We start from the raw sequence: 19,853 nt of genomic DNA, 5'->3' as shown, positions 1-19,853 counted from the left end.
ACCTGCTGGAAAACCCACCGCAGAAGGTCTGTAACACGCAAAACCACACAGGCCTTACAGTTGCTGCAGTAAGGTTGCTGCTGGTTCTTATGACGGCTATGTTAAAGCAACTCGGAGAAGCTGGCACTCTGCAGTATTTGCAGGAGTATTTGCTGTGTAAGCAAAGGTCAGTAAACTATGGAGACACAAAGTCAGACAACAACCAAGAACTGTAACTGAGGGAAGCTTCCACAATAGGTTATCAAATACAATTACCGATGACAGATTGTACTGGTTACAATGTGTATACTAACCTGTGTTTTGGGCAGGCGTCGTTTTCAAGGCTTTGGTTCGGGGCCCTGCAAGTGAACAGCATCTTCCCATGGGGTTCTCAGCACAGCACGAGGCTTTACAGATTAAAAGCAACATGTATGATACATGACATCCACGTGCACTGCTCCTCAACAGCAAGCTACGTTGAGGGACTAGAAAACCAGCAACCTTCCACCATAGATTCCTCTTGCCTGCTCCCCCGTCTCCCCTCCTTTAATATTGCTGTGTGGCGACACGTTGGCTTTGGTCGTCTTGTCATAGCAAAGCAAGGAAGCCAGAGTGTGTTCACACGTGGGCTTTCAGCAGCTAATTAGCATGAGGCAGCCGCGGGAGTTTCTGAGAAGCGGCGCTCTGAAGTAACCCAATGCCATCCACTAGGAAGCTTTTAGATGCTCCAGCCATACATAATTTATTTTTTGCCAGTCACATGGCGGTAAAGCTCATTTTGCATAATGGATGCTGGCAATGGAAAAGCGCTTGCAGGGTTTCAGCGGAGCAGCCGGCCCTTTCATCTGTCTGTATCAAAGCGAAATCATAGAATCATAGAATCGTTTAGGTTGGAAAAGACCTTTAAGATCATCCAGTCCAACCATTAACCCACACTACCAAGTCCACTCTAAACCACTCAAGGGTAGACTAGACTAAACCATGTCCCAAAGTGCCACGTCTGCCCATTTTTTGAATGCTTCCAGGGATGGTGACTCCACCACCTCTCTGGGCAGCCTGTTCCAATGCTTGACCACCCTTTCCGTGAAGAAATTTTTCAACATTTTTTTTTTTTTTTTTTTTTTTTTTTACGCTTTTCAAGCGCGCTGCCGCGCAATCGCTCATTCACGCCTCCTCCCGACTCGCGTCCACTTCACACGCTCCCCGGCAGCTCCCACGAAGTTGCCATCGGGCCACAGAGGGCCGGGGGCGGCTGCAGGGGGGCGGGCCGCTTGCCCCCCCCGAGCCGCAGCTCGCCCTGAGCCGCCCCCAGCCCGGGGGGCTGCGCCCACGCGTGGGCGGGCGGGCGCGCAGGCCCCGCACCGGGAACCGGCCCCGAGGGCGGGGGAGGCGCGGGGCCGCCGGCCGGTAGCCAACGGCCCGGCCCGGCCGGGATGGCGGAGGGCAGCCCCACCTCCCTCCGGCACCTCGCCATCATCCGCTGGTGCGTGATGCCCCTTCCCCGCGGCCCGGGAGCAAGCCGGCGGGGCGGCTGGGGAGGCCCCGGCTGAGGATGGAGGGGGGGAGCGCCGGGGGGGGGGTGGGGGTGGCGCCGGGGGGGTGGGGGGTGGCGAGGGTGGGCTCCCCCCACCCCCCACCCAACCCTCGCCAGGGGTCTGGCAGGATCTGCCCGCTGGGCTTGCTACAGGGAGGGCAGGAATCCGGCTTTTAACACGTACCCCGGTTTCCTAGGACTGAAGTCTGGTTTGCTCTAAAGGCCATGGCGGTGCAGAAACGGTGCCGTGAAAGCAGGGAAATGTCCCTGGAAGTCCGTCTCCCCCCGCAAGTCGTGCTGACATGGAGGTGGTTTGACACGGGGGAAATGGGATTTTGTCTCAGCCTACCCACCCGCTAGGATCTGGCCGCCGGGCTGCCGTCCACCTGCCGTGATGCCGCAGGGCAGGTGGCGAGGAGCATCCCTGGCTGGACCGCTCGTGGCTGGCGTGCTTTTACAGCCCGCCGTGGGCGGCCACGAGGCTGCACGGCTGGTGGCACGCCGGCGTCCGGAGTGATGCTGAGTGAGTGACGTTCTCCGAGGTTATGTTTCCTTGAGGTGAAGGTCATGGTTGATACTCCTCAATGAGACGCTTTCCGTGGTGGAGTAAGGCTGTCACCATCATCTTCTCATGCTCTGAGAAGAGTGTCAGCTGCCGTGTGACAGCGAAAGAGAAACCAGGGTTACTTTCATAGAATCATAGAATCGTTTAGGTTGGAAAAGACCTTTAAGATCATCCAGTCCAACCATTAACCTAACACTACCAAGTCCACACTAAACCAATCAAGGGTAGACTAGACTAAACCATATCCCGAAGTGCCACATCTACCCGTTTTTTGAACACTTCCAGGGATGGTGACTCCACCACCTCTCTGGGCAGCCTGTTCCAATGCTTGACCACCCTTTCCGTGAAGAAATTTTTCCTAATTTCTAACCTAAACCTTCCCTGGCACAGCTTGAGCCCATTCCCTCTTGTCCTATCGCTAACTGCTTGTAAGAAGTAGTTCTTTCCCCAAGCACAGCTGAGTCCAGCTAGTAAACGGTGTTGAAAATTTGTGTGGAAGAGTAACAACAGATACAAGCGAACTTTTAACTTGACAGCAACTAAGCTTCAATCTTTTTATTCCCCCTCTCAGTAATGCCTGAGCAGCGGGAGTCAGGCTGTGCTTTTGCTGTGATATAGATACCACTACTCGCATTTTAAAAGGACTGAAGGAAGACATTCATCCAGGGTCATCCAAAGAGTTTGAGACGCTGCATAAAACTGAATCATAAACAATCCTTGAAAGGATGAACCGATGATTTTTTTCATCACAACAACCTTCTGAATCACCTTTTTAAATATTTAGCTTTATTTTATGGTTGCTGCATTGACAATAGCAAACTAGATTTTGGTCCAGAAACGGTTTAACAGCAGACTTACACACCTATATAATGGCCTAGCTTCCAAGGGTCCATATACAATAGGTGGCAAACCCCAAAAGCCCAGTGTCCATTTGAGGTCCTAGAACCAATCAGATAACAACCCCAATGGAAAGTGTGGCTAGAAGACTAGACATTAGAAAGAAGTTTTTTACAGTGAGGGTGGTGAAGCACTGGCACAGGTTGCCCAGAGAGGTGGTAGAGGCCCCATCCCTGGCAACATTCAAGGTCAGGTTGGACGGGGCTCTGAGCAACCTGATCTGGTTAAAGCTGTCCCTGCTCATGGCAGGGGGGTTGGGCTGGATGATCTCTAAAGGTCCCTTCCAACCCAAAGCATTCTTAAAAAAAAAAAAAAAAAAAAAAGTAGTAGAGAAATGGAGGAGGTTGTTCCCCATGTGCTTTTTCTTTATCCTCCATCTTCTTTTTCTTTATCCTCCATCTTCCTCCCTTACCACTCTTTCCTTTTGATTTTGTTATCAACAGTTTTGTTTTGATGCATGCTGTAAACACTCAGGTTTTGAGACGCTCAGTGCTAATAGGCAAGAAGATGAGCGCTTTGCTCTTTGTGGATATTTTTTTTTTTTCCCCTGACAGTATTTTTGTATTATGTGTCAGCACTAAGAATGTGTTTGACTTGTTATTTGAAAAAGGCTGGCAGTTTAACAGATGATAAATTCACAGAATGAAATTCCCAAATATTTTGTCACTAAACAGTTAAATGCTGAGGCAAAAGTATTGGCAGAAACCAGCTACTGAAGCACGAATTAATTTCTGCAGCACTTCCAATGACTCCTGTGGTGTTATATTAAGGATGAATTTGGACTTAGGTTTAATCTCCTCTGGGACTGCTCAATTATGACGGGTTTTGAGATGGTTGCTCTAGAAGAAACAAGCATTTCTGTCTGCTGGGAGGCAGAGCTCAGTCAGGACTCTTACCTAGAATAAATTCCGTTTATCTTTCAGCCCCGTGACGGGAAATACCCCATTAACGCAGCAGATCCCCTATCTTTGGTGCAAGTTCCTGCTCATTTCTCGCTGTGAAGCGTTTGCTGTCGGGTGCTGGGGCTGGAGGTGGTGAGGAGCTGGCAGGGAGCCCAGCACAGCTCAGCCCCGGCGCTTGGCAGCCCCAGCCTCTTGGGCTGGTGGGTGAGAAGATGGGCTCCCAGGAGGGAAAAGCCAGGCATTCTGAGGGCTTTTGCTAGGGAGAGGGAAACCTGGGGGAGGCAGTCAGCCTTCTTCCCTGGAGAAAGGGGAGGGGGCATGAATAAAAGGCAAGGTAGACATCGTCAGACTGCACAGCGATCATCTTCTTGCTCAGTCTGTTCTAGCAAGCCAGTCTGCTGAAGACCTTATCCGCTATCTGCTGCCAATACATCTAATACAGAAAGAGAAACACTGTGTCGCCTGAAATCAGGCTACTAATAAGAGAGAGGATGCTGATTTAAAATCTAACCTGCTTATCTCACCTGGTGATTATGAAAAGTCTGCTTTCCCCACCAACTCGGTTATCAGTAAAGACACAGTGAGTAACTGGCACTGTGCTGCACTAGCATTCAGCTGTTAAATTAATTAAGTATGCATAAATCATTTGGTATAACGGAAGCAAAGTCACAGTGAGAAAACACTGTCATACGATCAGTGTGTCATGCTTTGAAAATTAACCTCTGCTTCTTTGCTCCAGCTTTGCTCCTGTATTTGTACTGCAGGAGGCTATTATCTTCTGACATCGAAACCATTTGCATTATCTCATAATTAAAGGTGTTTTTTTTTCTGGTGAAGGTAATACTTTAGGCTAATAAGTAACTAAGTTTACGTCTTCCTCACCTTACTCACACAAGTAGTTCCATTTACTTAACTATGGCCATTCTGATAAGTAGGAGGATGAATAAGGGATTTGGCCAGAGGATGAGTATTTAAACACCTTAACCAGTTTCAGTCCTGGCAGCTCTGTCACATAGTAACTGTAAATTAAAATTCTGTTCTCTTATTAAACTTGTGCTAAATTCAGTGAGGTTGTATGAGAACAGAATTTAGTCCTTCATAGTTTGTGCACTCTCTGCCCCAAAACACCATATTGCACATTTTAGGTGGAAAAACGCTCATATTATTATCATCTTTGGTATAGTGGAGACCTTAATAATTAGCAGAGCAAAGTTACATCCTTTGATGTAATAACAGTTACCATATGAGAGATACTAATACTTTCTGTATTGGTGTTAATGTTATAATGATATTACTAAGTCACATTTTTTTTGTTAAAAACAATGAGATCTAGTTAATTTATTAGCAGAGTCTCACATGACTTCTCATACACTTTGGAAACAAGGAAAGTAGAACTTAAAAAGTAAAGAACAAACACAGAATATATATATATATATATATAAGTGTATATATGAAGATGCATGATTTTTTTTCCCCGAAGTACAGATTAACATAAAAGTAGTGGCTCTCTTTTTGATTCTATGCTTCTATAAAATTGGAGTAACTATTACAGAGTTGACTGCTCACTGTAAACCTGATGAGCTTTTAAAATCACAAGCTAACAATTCTTTCTTTTAATTCTGACAGAAACCAATTTATGTTCTTGTTTTAAAGGATAGCTGATAATTTCTATTTGTGTGAAGGATGCACTGTACCCCGTTGGCTACTATATGAATTGTATATGGAAAGCTGCAGTCTGAATTCCAAGTGTCAAGTAAATTCAGCCACCTTTGGAAAGGTACAGTGTAGATAGGATATATAAGATAAGCAGAAGAGATACCTAAACAGAAAATCTGATGATCAAATGTACACACTGCATATCAAAACAGATTAAATAACAGAAGAATGAATATGTAATGTATTATTCTTGTGTCTTTTCTAATATATTTCTGGTAAGCCCTCACGTAGACACAGCTATCCTAGAGAAAAGAGTGTTGTCTGTGATGGGGTTTATTTTCTTCAGGGAACTGGTGTCTGTTACACTAGCAAAGATTTCTTTTGCCAATATATTTTAGAAAGCTTTACCAGGGTAAACAGCGCAAGGTTAATAAACTCATCCTGATTCTTCTGTCCTTAAAAGGCCCCTTTGGTTGTTACATAATTTCATACTTTCCTTTTTAAGTATACTTGGGGAGATTTTGCTCCAAACACACCCTAAAAAAGTTGTTACACAATCATCCAAGCAAAACAAATGCAGATGTAAAACCCAATCTCCTTTAAACAGTTCCACTCTTCTAATATATGGAGTTGATACAACCCACAGAGCAATTAAAGCTTAGAAATCCCAATTGCAACAAACACTCATAGCTATTCAACTTTATTTAACAAATTAAGGAAGATAGAATGCATTGTGATTATCTGTTGCTCAAGGCTTTTTGTTCAGAATTTCCTATTTTTACTGCTAATATTTTTCTATTAGTGCCCATGGTAGGAGCTACTAAGCATTTTTTTAACACAAACCCAAAATAATTTAAGTAAAAGTTGTGCCTGAAATCAATTTCATTTGTGCAGATAACCTCATTTTACGAATCATTTCTCTCAATTCAGTTGAATCTAATTTTTTTTACTGGGTAAGTTATATCACTCTTACTTAAAATTAAGATTTGAGTGAGTGATCCAGCATGATTTATTACCATAGCTTAATGGATCACCACCCATCAGCCAAGCCCGTGGGTAGAATTTGGCTGGCTCAGGGTAGATGTCTGCCATGAAGCTAGCCACCTTAAAATCTCTTGGTAGTCAATGGAGAGAAATAAGTAGTTACATATGATTCCTCTCACCCTAAATGAGTCAGCTCAGGCAGCTCAGATGAAATGCGCCTTGGAACTGCCTGTTTTTCTCCATTGACTACAGAGTCTGCAGCAACTAGCTTAGACATCTCTACCGTGTAACCACGTAAATAAGATTAATCCCATCCTGTCTGTACACTTCCAGGTGCCCCAGCATGACTGAGTTACCACCTCTAAACTAAGCCTTCTTGCGGTTTAAGTTAATGCATTTTACTTTTAAGTTGGGACAGGCATGGATGAAGCATGAGTCTGGTCACGCAGAAGAGCTTAGCTGATGAGCCATAGCTGCTATAGGTTGGTGCTTGCAACTGTTTGCTCACAGCCCTGACCGACCCAGTGCATTACGGTGCAAGTTAACACATCCCAAGGGAGCACGCTGGGGTGCAGCTCCTCAACGGCTTGAAATGGTCTGTCCTTCTGCAGCAGGGGGTGGGACCGTGCGGCAAGAGGCTGAGGAGGGCAGGAGCTGCAGCACCCTGGTTTAACTAAAGGTGCAGATGTAATCGGTTACCACAGCCTAGCTAATGGGCTGAGCTATTAATAATTCATCCAGCTGTAGTAACCTGACTGCATTACATGCGTGTGGACTGTAAGGACTTTTGCAGTCAAGCCCCGTTTGAATCAAACTGTGATGATTTAAGACACTACTAATCTCATCTGCCCTATCCATCTGCCCAAATACACCGCTGTCTCTGTAGAAGAGGCAGCGGGAAGAAGTAATGTGTCTCAGGCCACAGAAGCCCCAGTTTCATAGGCTGTCCTTGTAGGAAAATGGGATTATGCTAAACCCAGCTTGAGAAAGGGAGCAGCTGGGGTGGGTGCATGCAGGAATGTGCGAAGAACAGGACCACTCCAACTCCGTTAAAACTGGAGGTGCATGTTAGTGTGAGTTGGGGAAATTTGTCCTTTAGCAGGCCTTTGGACCAGCAAAGTGCACTTTGCACAGAGTCCAAACTTTGCACTGCTGAGTGGAGGCTCCCCTCACTCCTCACTACTGTTGAGTGCCCGATCCTCTGTTCCTGCTATGTAGGGAATGTTAGCTCCAGCTGTCCTGGGTTAGCCTCTGTCTTCACAAGACATCTCATGCAGAATAATCATAGTGAAGTGGATTATTACCCTGGCAGTATCTTATTACTCTGTGGGGCCTAACCTTGACAGATGCTGCGTGACCTCAGTTCACATTTACCACCGCGGTGGTCAAAAGGTTGCTTTGCAGCTTGATGATTCAGGTCCTTTTAAAAGAGTAAGTCAGGCCCTATCCTGCAAGTACTCCTCACAAGCGTGAGTGGGTAGGCAAAGTCCCTTGTGTGAGTAAGTCCTACTCGAATGAGTAAGGCTTGCAGGTCTGGCAGGCTACTGGAGAATCACGGCACCTTCGAGTTCCCCGAGCTGATATACCCCACCCGACTGTGGGTGGTCTCCTGGTGTATGCACTGACTGTGTTTCAGTGCAAGGTAAAATGGACTAGTCTAAAATTTCCTACCTGAGGGAGGTAATCCCTTAAATTACTTAGATTTCTATCCCCAAAAGCCTGATTGAGTTCAGTTCAACAGTTACCCTTTGAGAGGTATGTAAGAACAGGTATTAGCTTGCAAATGATGGAAAGCAAAAGAAGTGATTAAGGAGAAAAAAATGTAGCAGATACATTTTTTGCATTATAGAATGAATTTACCAAGTATCTCTAATTTTCTGTTTGGTTTTTTTCAGCTTATTCGGTTAGTTTTCCCGCGTCTGGGGACAAGAAGGCTGGGCACAAGAGGGAGTACCAGGTATTGGTCTTACTACCTTTGTTTAAAAATGTTATTTATAACTGTTTTAATAAAATTACAAAATGGATGAATGTTCAGCTCCAGCACTGTAATGCAGCAGATGAATTGTTGGTTGCAAGTTTGTAACACATCACAAGATCTAGAGTGATTTGTGATGTCACCAAGTACATTAAAATAGAGTTATTTTAATGAAAATCACAACATCAGAGCTGCTTTGGTAGGGCATGAATTCCAGATCAGACTGGTTTTTAAAAAATTAGTGCTTTGAGTTGTAATAGCTTTTACAGCATGGCTTGCATGAGGCATCTGCCAGACATCACAACCTTACTCAGAGCTCTTGAGACACCAGGTCAGGAAAGCCTGGCTCCAGGATGCGCGGGGGTGGCAGCCATGATTAATGTCTGTGTTGTGCTTTTCATCCTTGCACATATCTGTGGAGTGACCCAGCATGTACTGGTGGTCAATGGAAATGTTGTAAACAGTTTAAAACCATTTAAACCAGACCACCTCAGATCCTCCTCCTGCATGTCCTTTCTTTTCCCTTCTCTCTCCTCTAGAGCGCAGAGAGTTTGATACTCTTTCATCGATTCAATGTCCAAACTTATAATCACACTCTGAACATCCAGACTGGAAAAAGGGATGTTTTAAGGGCATTGAGACACAGCAATTTTACCAGCATTTTGAGTAGCTGGCAAGTACTGGCTTTGAGACTGACATGCCCTTACTTGATCTGTGACTTTTCTCCACTAGTTTGGACTTGCTATCGGCTTGATCCAGCGAGATCCTTTATTTTGGGAGTGCCTCACCGCAGACACTCCCAGGCTTCTCTTCACAGCTGGCAGGATTTGGGGTGGTGCGTGATAGCCCCCAGCCTCCATGCTCTCTCTTCCCATCAGCAGAAGGTTACCCTCTGCTGGCGGCCCGAAACCGCTGCCCTGCTCCCCCAGCTTCCCAGTGACCCAGCCTGGGAAGAGCCAGCTGGTAGCACCTGGGTAGCAGGGATGGTGACTCCGCTGCTCGCCGAGGTTGGGATAAACCTTAGAGAAGGTCTGGAAGGCTTCTTGGCTTTTAGCTTGCCATGACCACCGATGGGCCACCCAGCCCCTAAGCTACTGTGAATGGCCACGCAACAACTGCGCTAAATCCTTCAACTTTCATGGGGATACGGGGTCCTCTGTCAGCTGGGACTCTGGTCCCTGACTTCACTAAATGTCCTGTACAGATCAGTTGCACCCCATGCACCAGCTTATGTTTGTTTGTTTAGAAGAAGGTATCATTCCAGGGCAAAAACTGTTAAAAAGAGTTTGTAAAGAGCTTGTGCAATTATCTTCTGTTGAGGAAAATGTGTTTTCAACAGAATTTAGAAAAACAGATGTAGCTTTTTTACTTGGTCTTTTCTTGTTTAAATAGGATGATCATCTGCTTTCAAAGGAGGAATAGGAATTATTTGCTGGCTTGCTGAAAATCATATGTCTATCAGTTCATATTTTTTTTTTATTTTCTAGGTATCATTATGATGGAATAGCTATCAAGAAGGACTCTTCCTTTTATGCACGTTATTACTCTCTTCTGTCTGAAAAAAATGATCACAGGTTTGTTTTTTTCAATGTTTTAATCATAAAATGTCACATGACAGTCTATCTCGTCTGCATATAAAAGTCTGAACATTGACAACTGTATCATATTTTTCTTAATATTATACACACTATGAAAGTGCTGTGCCATTAAGTGCTGTGCCCTAATAGAGAAGCTCCATTTTGAAAACATGCCCTGCCTGATCAGACTTCCTTGAATTGGACATTTTAGCCATGTAGGTCTTAAGAGCAGGAACTTGTGCCAAACCTAAAAGAGGAGCTTAATATATTGAGACTGTAAATGGGAGCTCAAATAAATATATTGACAATTGCTTCATGACACTGTAGGACCTTCTGTATTAAACAGTACGCTGAAGAGACATGTATTAAAGTATAAATGCACTGTTTTGAAGAGTCCTATATGCAATCATGTTATCTGGGGATTTTCACTACTTGAAACAATGAGGCATATTACTTTGAAAATACTTCCTTCACTTTGTTTTAAAATTTCAGATTTTAAAATCACCTCTTGTAAGTAAACAATGAGAAAATGTGTAAGATGAGTATAAGTTGATTGCAAAAACTAAAGTCTGAAAATAATTGATGAAGGTAAGATACTTTGGCAGACTAAACTGTAGACATGAGCACGTTCCAGTTGTAGGCAGGCGAGGAAGAGTTCTCATGGTTAAGCTCATGGCTGAGATAAACAAACCACAGGTTTGCAATTCTCCCTGGAAAGAAGAAAGGGATATGCTGTCACCCCTTAGCAGTTTTACACTCCTTTTAAACACACAGAAGAAAAATAGGTGCAGCCTATGCCTTGGACTTTGTAGACCAAGCTCATCTCCTCACTCTCTTACAGACTTGTACATGACTTTAAGGTGTATATGGATAAATTCCGTACTTTGGTTTCCATTCTTTACAAAGGAGATACAGCATTTTTCTATAGCATGCATGTTAGAGGGATACAAGTCAGCCTATTAAGCATCCAGATGTTCCGGTGATGATGAAAGCTGTTTCTGTGATATTTTACATGATAGTTACTTAATTGAATGCATGCTCTGCTAGAGAGTGGAAAAATTATACTCATAGGTTTATTGCCCTTCTCCACGGGTTTTACAGCAGAGTAATGTTGCAGAAGCCCATAGAGTGACAACAGTAAAGAATGGGACAGGGCAGAGGATCAGATTCTGCAGATGATCAAGTGGCAATTGGTTGTTTTGAGACCGAACAAATTATTCATAGGCAACTCGAGGCTCGTTTCCCATGAGCCCCTTACTGAAGTGATATCCCTTGCTACTCGTGCACCCAGTACAACCAGAAAAGGCGTAAGATTTGATGTCTGTAATGAGGAAAGGTCTTGGCCACCGTTCAAGGAATGTTGCAGGTCTGTGGCTGCCTCTCTGCTGGTGTTTCTTCTTCAGGGAAAGAAATGTGTTTCCCTGCGGCGTCGCTTGAAAACATCAATCTCGCTGGGCATAGTAGGTGAGCTGCTAGTTCTGCTCATAGAACAGATGAGAGAGAGAACAGAAGAATTTGAATTGTTGCTTTTTTAACTCCCAGCATAGAAACATGCTGAAAAATTAGAAGAAGTAGGAGGAACCAAAGAAGCGATGTTGGCTAAGTCCAGGCCAGGTGCAGAAACAAAGCCTTTAGCCACTGCTGGGAGCCAGAAGCACCACGTATGCCAGCATAGCTTGCATCCTTGGCCCCCCTCATGGAAACGAGCCATGTTCCCTGACCGGCTGGGGAACATGCTATAGCCCATGCTTAACTGCAGGGGAGCCGCTGCACTGGCTGCAAGCCTCCCTCTCCTTCTCCACCAGCTGCCAGAGGTGCCTGCCCGCACACCTACTCCTAAAAAACTGTATTTAATTTGGTCAAACCAAGGAAAAGGAGGTGTATTCCAGGAAAAGGGATGACATCAACCAGCCTTTTAGTGATCTTGATATAGTTTCTTGAGATAACTTTTCAGATTTAAAAAAAAAATCAAAATATAAAGATCGTATTCAGACAATGATCATCTTTCTAGTTGCAATAGAAAAATCTAAGTACAAAATTATCTTGTCTGATGCTTACTTCATTTAAGACAATTATAAGAAGTCACTAAACTGTTGTGTGAAGCCTGACAGATGAAATTAGAACAGCTTCCACTCTAAATGCAGCCACACAACCCTGTCCTGAGACAACGTGCACACCCGCAACACCTGGGCAGCTGGGTATCACAGTTACTTCTTAGTGTCTGATAAAGGACAGCAGGAAAAAATGGAGAGAAAGCAATAAAAAAAGCACAAAACACAGCCAGAGAAACATGAGTAGCACAACTCCGAAAAAAAATAATTAGGCCACATACAAAATAAGCAGCAGCTTTGACCAAATAAGCGAGTTTGTTTCCATCTGTTTTCAGAGTTTTGTACATTCTTTGCAAATAAATAGGAACACATCAAGGAAATACCTCATCTTTACTGTCCTTTCAGTAGGGTTCAGTACTTTTTGAAATCGGAATTAATTTTTTATTTTGAAGTTGATAAAACCAGCAAATTCTAGATTTTTTTTTTTAAATTAGAAAATTGACATTTAAAAAAAGAGTGATGAAAATGTGACTACTTTTCTACCTACAAGAACAAATTTTGTTCTTGCAGAGGTAATCATATAATTGCAGCAGGGGTATTTGATGCATAACATCTCAATTTTTGAGAGTGTGTTGGTGTGGAAATTTCCAAATTATAGTGAAGAAGATTTTCAATATACCGTTTCAGTGCAGTCCAAATGCTGGTCTGTGGACCAGACCCAGCTAATGGAATATACTTCTCTGGCTTGTTGCCACTTCCCTCCAGCAGAGACAGGGGATGTCTGTTTGAGTAGGGAATGTATCCGAAATGACTACTGCTCCCTCCCATGCCTGAACAGAGTCCAACATGCAGATCCTTTTTCTGGTGCATCTACCTGAGGGGAAGACTGCAGCCCAGTTGAGAGACCAACACATCCACCCAGCCTGTGGGTTGGTGAAGAAAGGGATGGTTTCAAAACTATGACCCACTCTCTCTAATTACTGAAAATGATGTTTCTTGACCTTATTAAGATAGTTGGCAATTGACATGGTGCTGGGAGTGAGCAAATGGGCCCGTGAAGGTTCTGGCAGGTTGGGAGCTTTGCTTGGTGGTGTAATAGAAATGGCAGTAAGATTTTAATGGCTTGCCTTTGACTACAAAGAAGGCATTTGCATTTTGATAGTCAGTGGGGCCTCAGATGGGTCTGTTGGCTGAGTGATGAGGATGCTCTTATACAGCACCTGTGAGTTGGTTCGTTTAGAACTCTTGGATTTTTTGAAGATATGTGCACTGCAACTCTGATGATGATGTTGTGACAGTAGCATAAACAAACACAACTGTACCCAATGAGGTCTCCAAATATGTTATGGAGATTTAAGGAAATCTGGTATTTTACTGATTTATGTTGCAATAGGGTAACCTCTAGGAATGGGAGCTTTGAGAACAAGCTCTCCTTAAAATGGTACTTGCTCTGGCAGATCAAGGAGGCTTGGAGTATGGCAGCATAAAAAAATGCCAGTGAGTTCTGGCCTCGTAAGAGTTACTTTATGGTTCTAGTAATAGGGAAGGTTTCGGGTTCTGACTTTATAGTGAAGCAAACCCATGATTTTTTAATTTTAAAAAAATCTGATATGATTCTAGCAAATTAGCTTTTTAATCTCAGCGTAATCTGACAGGCAACAGCACGCACTTTCACCACCTTCCCTCCTTTCATTTTGCCTTTGTCCTTCCCATTCGCCTCCTCTGTTAGTCTTTTTGTCATCTCCACCATTGTATTTCCCATTTTAGCTCTAGTTCCCACCCCATAGCATCATCCAAACTCTGCAAGAGACATGGTGAAACTCCTTGTGATTTTGCTGTCACCTGTTTTCCCCTTCTCCCACCCACCTCCTCTTCTGTGTCTCCTGTCTCTACCCAGGCACCGCTCTCCAGGGGAAGCGAGCAGCTCTGCCTGGCAGCCAAGCACCTCTGCGGGCACCAGGTGAGTCCGAACCCCATTTGCTAACAGCAGGAACACATAGATGCTAGCTTTCCACAGGTAGCTGCACTTAATCATCACCGAGCTCCCGGCTGGCTGCTGGGGTGCAGGAGGACCCACACAGCCCCCCTTCTCGCACCTCGCCGTCCCCACGTGGGGGGGGAGCCGGGAGCCAGCCTGCCGTGGGAGCCAGCCCACCGGAGGAGAGCGATACTGATACAGGTTGCCATAGCAGCAGCAGCAGAAGATACAGCTGGCTGCCTTCTTGGGGAGAGCAGGAGCTGGAAAATATTCATTAATTTTGTTTCACAGTCTTTAGAAATCTGCAGGAAGGACCCATTTGAAAGAAGCGTTATGAAACACCTCTACTTACACATTCTTCCCTTTGTCCAGCCACCAACTCTAAAGCGTCTGGGAGAAAGAGTCAATAGCGTTACCAAACGTACTCAACATGAATGTTGTGCCCTGTTTTGGGCAGCCAGTTTGGTTGTTTTGCTGGAGCACCGCCTTCGTGGCAGAGAGTAGTGGCGGAGGGAAAGGTAACTTGTCAGGTGGCAAGGGTCAGTCCTGTGGACAGCAGAGAAGCGAGAGGAGGTATTTTCAGTGGCTTGAGTTTCCAAGCAGATAAGCTGTTAGATTTTGTCCTCTGTCCCTTCAGGATGTATGGTGGTATCCTGGTTTAGAATAATATATCACAGCAGTGAAACCCAGCAGCCAGGATCCGATTAGATAGCCTGAGTGTTAGAAGTCACCAGTGGAAGCACATTTTCTACAAAGCCCCAGCCTGCCACCTTTCAAAATAGCTGAGTCCAAAAGGACCCTGGAGTTCGAAATGCCTTCACAGACAGTGAGCAGGTGTCAGCAGCAGATGGGGGCTTGACTGGAGGAATCCAACTCTCACAGCACGTCCCTTTTACTAGCAATGTTGCCTCTCCCTCCTGTAGGATTAGCCTCAGCAAAACAGGCAGGGAGAGAGACAGGAGATGGTAAAGCAAGAAAGCAGCCTATTGTGCCTATATCCCTGGCTTTGCAGCCAAAAGCCAGTGGTCAAGCCTTTGCAGGTCCAGGTGAATTCTGACCGTGTGGAACGTCACGGTGGGCTTACAAAGTAAATGGGGGAAAGTCAGAAACAAAATGCCATCTAAACTGATACAGAGTGCAGAAAATGTAATTACTGTGAAATCAAAGCACAAGGAAGATTATGCTTTCATTATTTGCATGTTTATAATTATTATTATTATCATTCCAAATGAACTGCAACTACAAATACAAACCCGCGACTTTGATGCAAGAAGTTGGAAGACATTGCACTGTTAAATGGCTAATACCTTGCCATCTTTATAATGAATGGTTCAGTTTTATCTTAAAATTAAGAAATTGGTCTTCAGACTTGTTAGAAAATCATGGGGCTGCTGAATGACAGGAAAGAGTGTGGTTTTTTTTTTCCCGAACACAATGCTCCAACCTAGTGCACTCTATCCAGTTTGAGCTCATTTTCCTACTAAATACAGAATAAATTGGTGAGCTTTTTAAAGGGCTTTTTTCTCTGTTGTATATTTTACCACAGTGGAAATGCCTGCAGTCACAGAGATGCAGCTGGTCACAAGAGCAATAGCCAAAAAAAAAGAACGGTGAGTTTCAGATACATTAGACTTATAACAAAATGTCTATCTGTGTGTTTAATTAGAACTGCTATGTTGTGATGAAATACAGTTAACCCATCATCTTCAAAATAATCTTTGTCTGTGTAATCTTACTAAATGCTTACTTCCCCCACTCCTATTTCACCTGGTAGCTAAATATTTTTGTTGTCTTAACGTCGGCTCAAATAATTTTATCTGTGCTGAGAGCAGAAATTGTGGCTGACAGCCCAGGTTTTGAATATTAGGGGAGTTAGTGGGGCAAAACCTTCCTTGCCTGAGGCCCATGGTGACAGACCCTCACGCTGCTGAGCCGGCGTCTTTTCCATGCTCTCAGAGTTTATTGTCACAATAAGTATTTAAATACTAGGAAATTATTAAGACAAAAGAGCGCAACCCCTGCTCACCGAAAAGAGCAGATGCGAGGCTAACCTGTGGCAGTTCTCCCATAAGCGTGGTGTCATGGGATGGCTTGACACCGGGGTTGTTGGAAGTCAGCCAGCAGAGCGTGAGCAACAAACTTACGTGGACCAAAGTGAGGAAAAAAGGAGAGACTGGATGTCTGTCTGATTTTTACAGAGTACTTGGGTGTGGTAATGAGTGCTCTGAAGTGGATGTAATGACAGCTGATGAGAAATGTGCTGTCACCCTGACAGCAGAGCCAAATATCTGCAGCCTTATTTAGAAGGTTACAACTATGTCATGAGTGCTATAGAAAATATATGTGGGAGATATGTATAGCATTAGATATTCACTGGTTTTGAAAAGAAATTCATGTACTGTTTAGGATTTAAATATTTAGTCAGCCATGCTCGTTTCTTTCATCCACCCCTACTTTCTAAAAAAAAAGGACAAGCATTCCTCTGAAGAAATACATCTTATAAAAATCATGTTATACTATTTCAAGGAAGTATTTAATACCTTTAACAGAACTGACAAGATAATTGTGATTTTTTTTTTTTTATTGTTCAAAATAAATTCTGCTGCATTGAGAGCAAGAATTTGCACTGTTCTCCATCTGTCATTTATCTGAAGACTGAACAAGAGAGACTTCAGTACCCTTGGCCTGAATTCAGCAGATTCTGTCTTTGGGAGCAAGAGCTAGGGAAGAAATACCCCTACGAAATGGTACGTTCAAATATTCGGTCATCAAGTGAGTTAACTCTTTGCCTGTGTGATCTTTTTGTACCCTCTTTTTGGTCACCTTCTCCAGGTTGTACTGCTTGCCAATGAGTACTACAGCCACTGTCAAGATATTTTACATATAGTGAGAAAGAGCGAGCTTGACAAGGTATGCCTTTGCTTTAATAACACTCATTCTGATGACAGCAAACAACTTCAAGAGCAAAATTGTTTCGTGTAACTTATTTATGTGATGGTTTGATCTAAGGTAGATGATCACTTATAGACAAAAGGAGCATTCAGTCAAATCATTTGGGAATTCTTAATTAATACAACATGCTCCGAGAATCTGAGTTTGTAGGTGAATACTGAGAACTCCTGGCACATCAACAGGTCTGAGCTCAGCACAAAACACAAGGCCGTGGACGCACATCTTTACTTATATCTGCATATCCGTGGCACAATTCTTTCTATCCTCTTTCTTACACTGCCTTGTGAAGCTCAGCTTGTTGCCCCAGATGCTTCCACTTACACTGGAGGCTGGCCAGGATGAGGCCAGGCAAAGAGCCCAGCTCCACGGTCATTCTTTTGCTTCTGTGCTTATGTGTGTTGTTTTATGGAATTACACTTTGCATTTCACAAGTGTAAAATCAGTGAAAATTCATAAAGAACTTTGTGTGACAGGTGGAAGATTGTATCATGTCATTCTGGAGGTCTCTACAGCCTGAAAGAATAGCACTTATGTCCTTGCCAGATGTATGCCAGCTGCTCAAAAGCTATGATAGGCAGCTATTCAAGGTACTGTAGACACACTTGTTTGTTGTAATTATGTTATTATGTGTCTTTGTCTTTTTGGTAATTCTACCTGAGGAGAAGGTCCAGCTGTTTCTTGTGTGCCATACAATGGGATTTTCGGTCGTACCTCAAGTCCATTCTTTGGCTTCTTCTGAGACAGCACAGTACAGACTTTGAAAGGAGCCAGTGGAATTTGAGATAACTTCCATTTTGCAGCTATATATTCCTTTGAAAGTCCCTAACATCAATGGAGTATGCTGTTACAAATGTGGGTTGGTTCTGGCATGAGGTTATGTGACTGAAATTTTGACTGATAACTGTTTTCCAAATTACCAGAGTTATTTTTCCATTCAGAACACTACTGCATTTCTTGGTGACATTCCACATAGAAATATACAGTTTTCTGATCAAAATAACTTGCTTCTTATTTACAGCAGGTCATTAAGTAGTGTCTAGTAATTAATTCAGGAAACGACATTTATTGTTAGGACCTTTTTCCTTCTGCTAATAAATGTAGCTTAGCTATTGCTTAATTGGAAGGAAAAAATGAGCTTGTTTACATTTAAACTATCAACACAATTTTGTTTCATGCTGCTGTAAATATCTGTAGTACATCAACCATGTGCAGCTCCATGAATTTGTATTCTAGGAAATGGAGAACATCCTACTTCATGATTTCCTGGAGGAGGTGCCTGTGCAACACATGAAGTCAATCAGACTGTTCAGTAAAAATGTTGAACTTTGGCTGCTTACTGCTTTGGCAGAGTTTCCATTACCACTCCAAACATCCAAATCTAAAGGTATGTTTGAGTAATAGAGAGATTTTCATAAAACAGCCTTTGCTTAAACTGCAGAGAAGATTGTGTTACAAGACTTTTACAGAAATTATTTAAAAAACTTTCTTAGCTGATGTAACTTCAATAGTAGTAATGACTAGAGTTAGGTGGGATACAGTTAAAAATAAATAGTCTCAGATAATGTGTGAGAACAAATTTAAGCCAAAATTATTCCCGATTCATTGTAAATTAAAGTGTACTTGAATCTTTTTAAAGATCTGTCTCTTGCCATGATTGCTTTGGCTGTGTAGATGACTGAATAATATGCAGTCTGCCCTCTGAAATTTAGGTATTGTTCTGTCTCTTCACCTTGCAAGTGGTTTTATGCAGATAAATTAATTAATGGCTATAGCACAGTTCAATATGAACAGAAAAAAAGCCGTAGTCCCATAGGGAAACTATGACTGTCATTAGAGGAGGATTTGAAAAAATCTGTACTATACAAAGGTGTGTGTATATGTGTGTGTTTGTAAATGGGTACGTACATATGTACATATATTGATATATGATGCTGAAGATTCTGACTAAAACATAATGTTGCTCAGTTGCTCATTGAGTGAAGACCAACTTCTCACTAGTAAAGCAGGGCTCCTGTGCAGACAAAAGATTGTATTGGCATTCATATGCTCAAGGAGGACTTGCAGACAGTCTTAATTCTGGCATTTCTTACATTTGAATGCTTGTCAGAGCAAACTTAGTAATGTGTTTTTAACATGTGTGTGCACGGAAGTATATGTAATTATTCAGTTGTGACCCTTTGTATATGCATCCTGGTCTTTCTGGTTTGTACAAACTTCAGAGAAACAGAAATTTTCACTTGAAAACCATTGTCTGTCTACAGAAGTTTGTGAGTTGCTTTATACTCAAATTTCCTGTAACTGTGAATCAGTTACTTTATATTTTATTCTTAAAAAAGATATTCTTGGACCATGCTTGTCATAAATACAACACGTTATAAGCATGAGAAAAGAGAACCAAAGAAACCAACTCCTATTAACAGTGCTGCAGAATTATAGATGCATAAAGGTGGAAACGTAATCTCTTATCAAAATATAGGAGGTTTAGAAGGAATGTTGCTTTCCTTCACCTTAAACCATACATGTAAAAGAGTATTAGTCTTGATTAAGAAGTATTTAATGTAAAAAATATTAGGAGTATTTTTTCTGTGTGTTATGGGTTAACAGACTTGCCGTGAACTAAGAGTGGTGGCCTGGGCAGCTTCTGCTTGCAAGCTTTAAACTGCAAGGGTCCCCCACCCAGCCCGTAATGCTGGCTCAGTGCCCCCGCTGTGCCCTCTGTTAGCCTGTTGCTCCCCTAGGGATCTACTTTCTAACCTAAAAGGTCTGTCTTCATTAATGTCTTTTAGACTGTAAAATACTAATG

General features: G+C 43.1%; 1 protein-coding gene across 1 annotated transcript in view; it reads left to right on the top strand.

Moving 5' to 3' along the window:
* The first annotated feature begins 1,412 nt into the window (after window positions 1-1,412).
* RFX8 (regulatory factor X8) overlaps window positions 1,413-19,853 on the top strand; it is a 29,572-nt gene continuing 11,131 nt past the window's right edge. The window contains exons 1-10 of the mRNA XM_075727738.1: window positions 1,413-1,462; window positions 5,531-5,654; window positions 8,413-8,474; window positions 9,980-10,066; window positions 14,018-14,080; window positions 15,645-15,708; window positions 16,711-16,845; window positions 16,931-17,008; window positions 17,524-17,637; window positions 18,284-18,434. Of these exons, the coding sequence (XP_075583853.1) occupies window positions 1,413-1,462; window positions 5,531-5,654; window positions 8,413-8,474; window positions 9,980-10,066; window positions 14,018-14,080; window positions 15,645-15,708; window positions 16,711-16,845; window positions 16,931-17,008; window positions 17,524-17,637; window positions 18,284-18,434 (928 nt within the window). The remainder of the gene's footprint in view (window positions 1,463-5,530; window positions 5,655-8,412; window positions 8,475-9,979; window positions 10,067-14,017; window positions 14,081-15,644; window positions 15,709-16,710; window positions 16,846-16,930; window positions 17,009-17,523; window positions 17,638-18,283; window positions 18,435-19,853) is intronic.

The sequence above is a fragment of the Pelecanus crispus genome, chromosome 1, assembly GCF_030463565.1.
Source record: "Pelecanus crispus isolate bPelCri1 chromosome 1, bPelCri1.pri, whole genome shotgun sequence".
Taxonomy (NCBI): domain Eukaryota; kingdom Metazoa; phylum Chordata; class Aves; order Pelecaniformes; family Pelecanidae; genus Pelecanus; species Pelecanus crispus.
The sequence above is the reverse complement of the archived record's forward strand: the minus strand, read 5'-3'. Positions and strand labels throughout refer to the sequence as shown.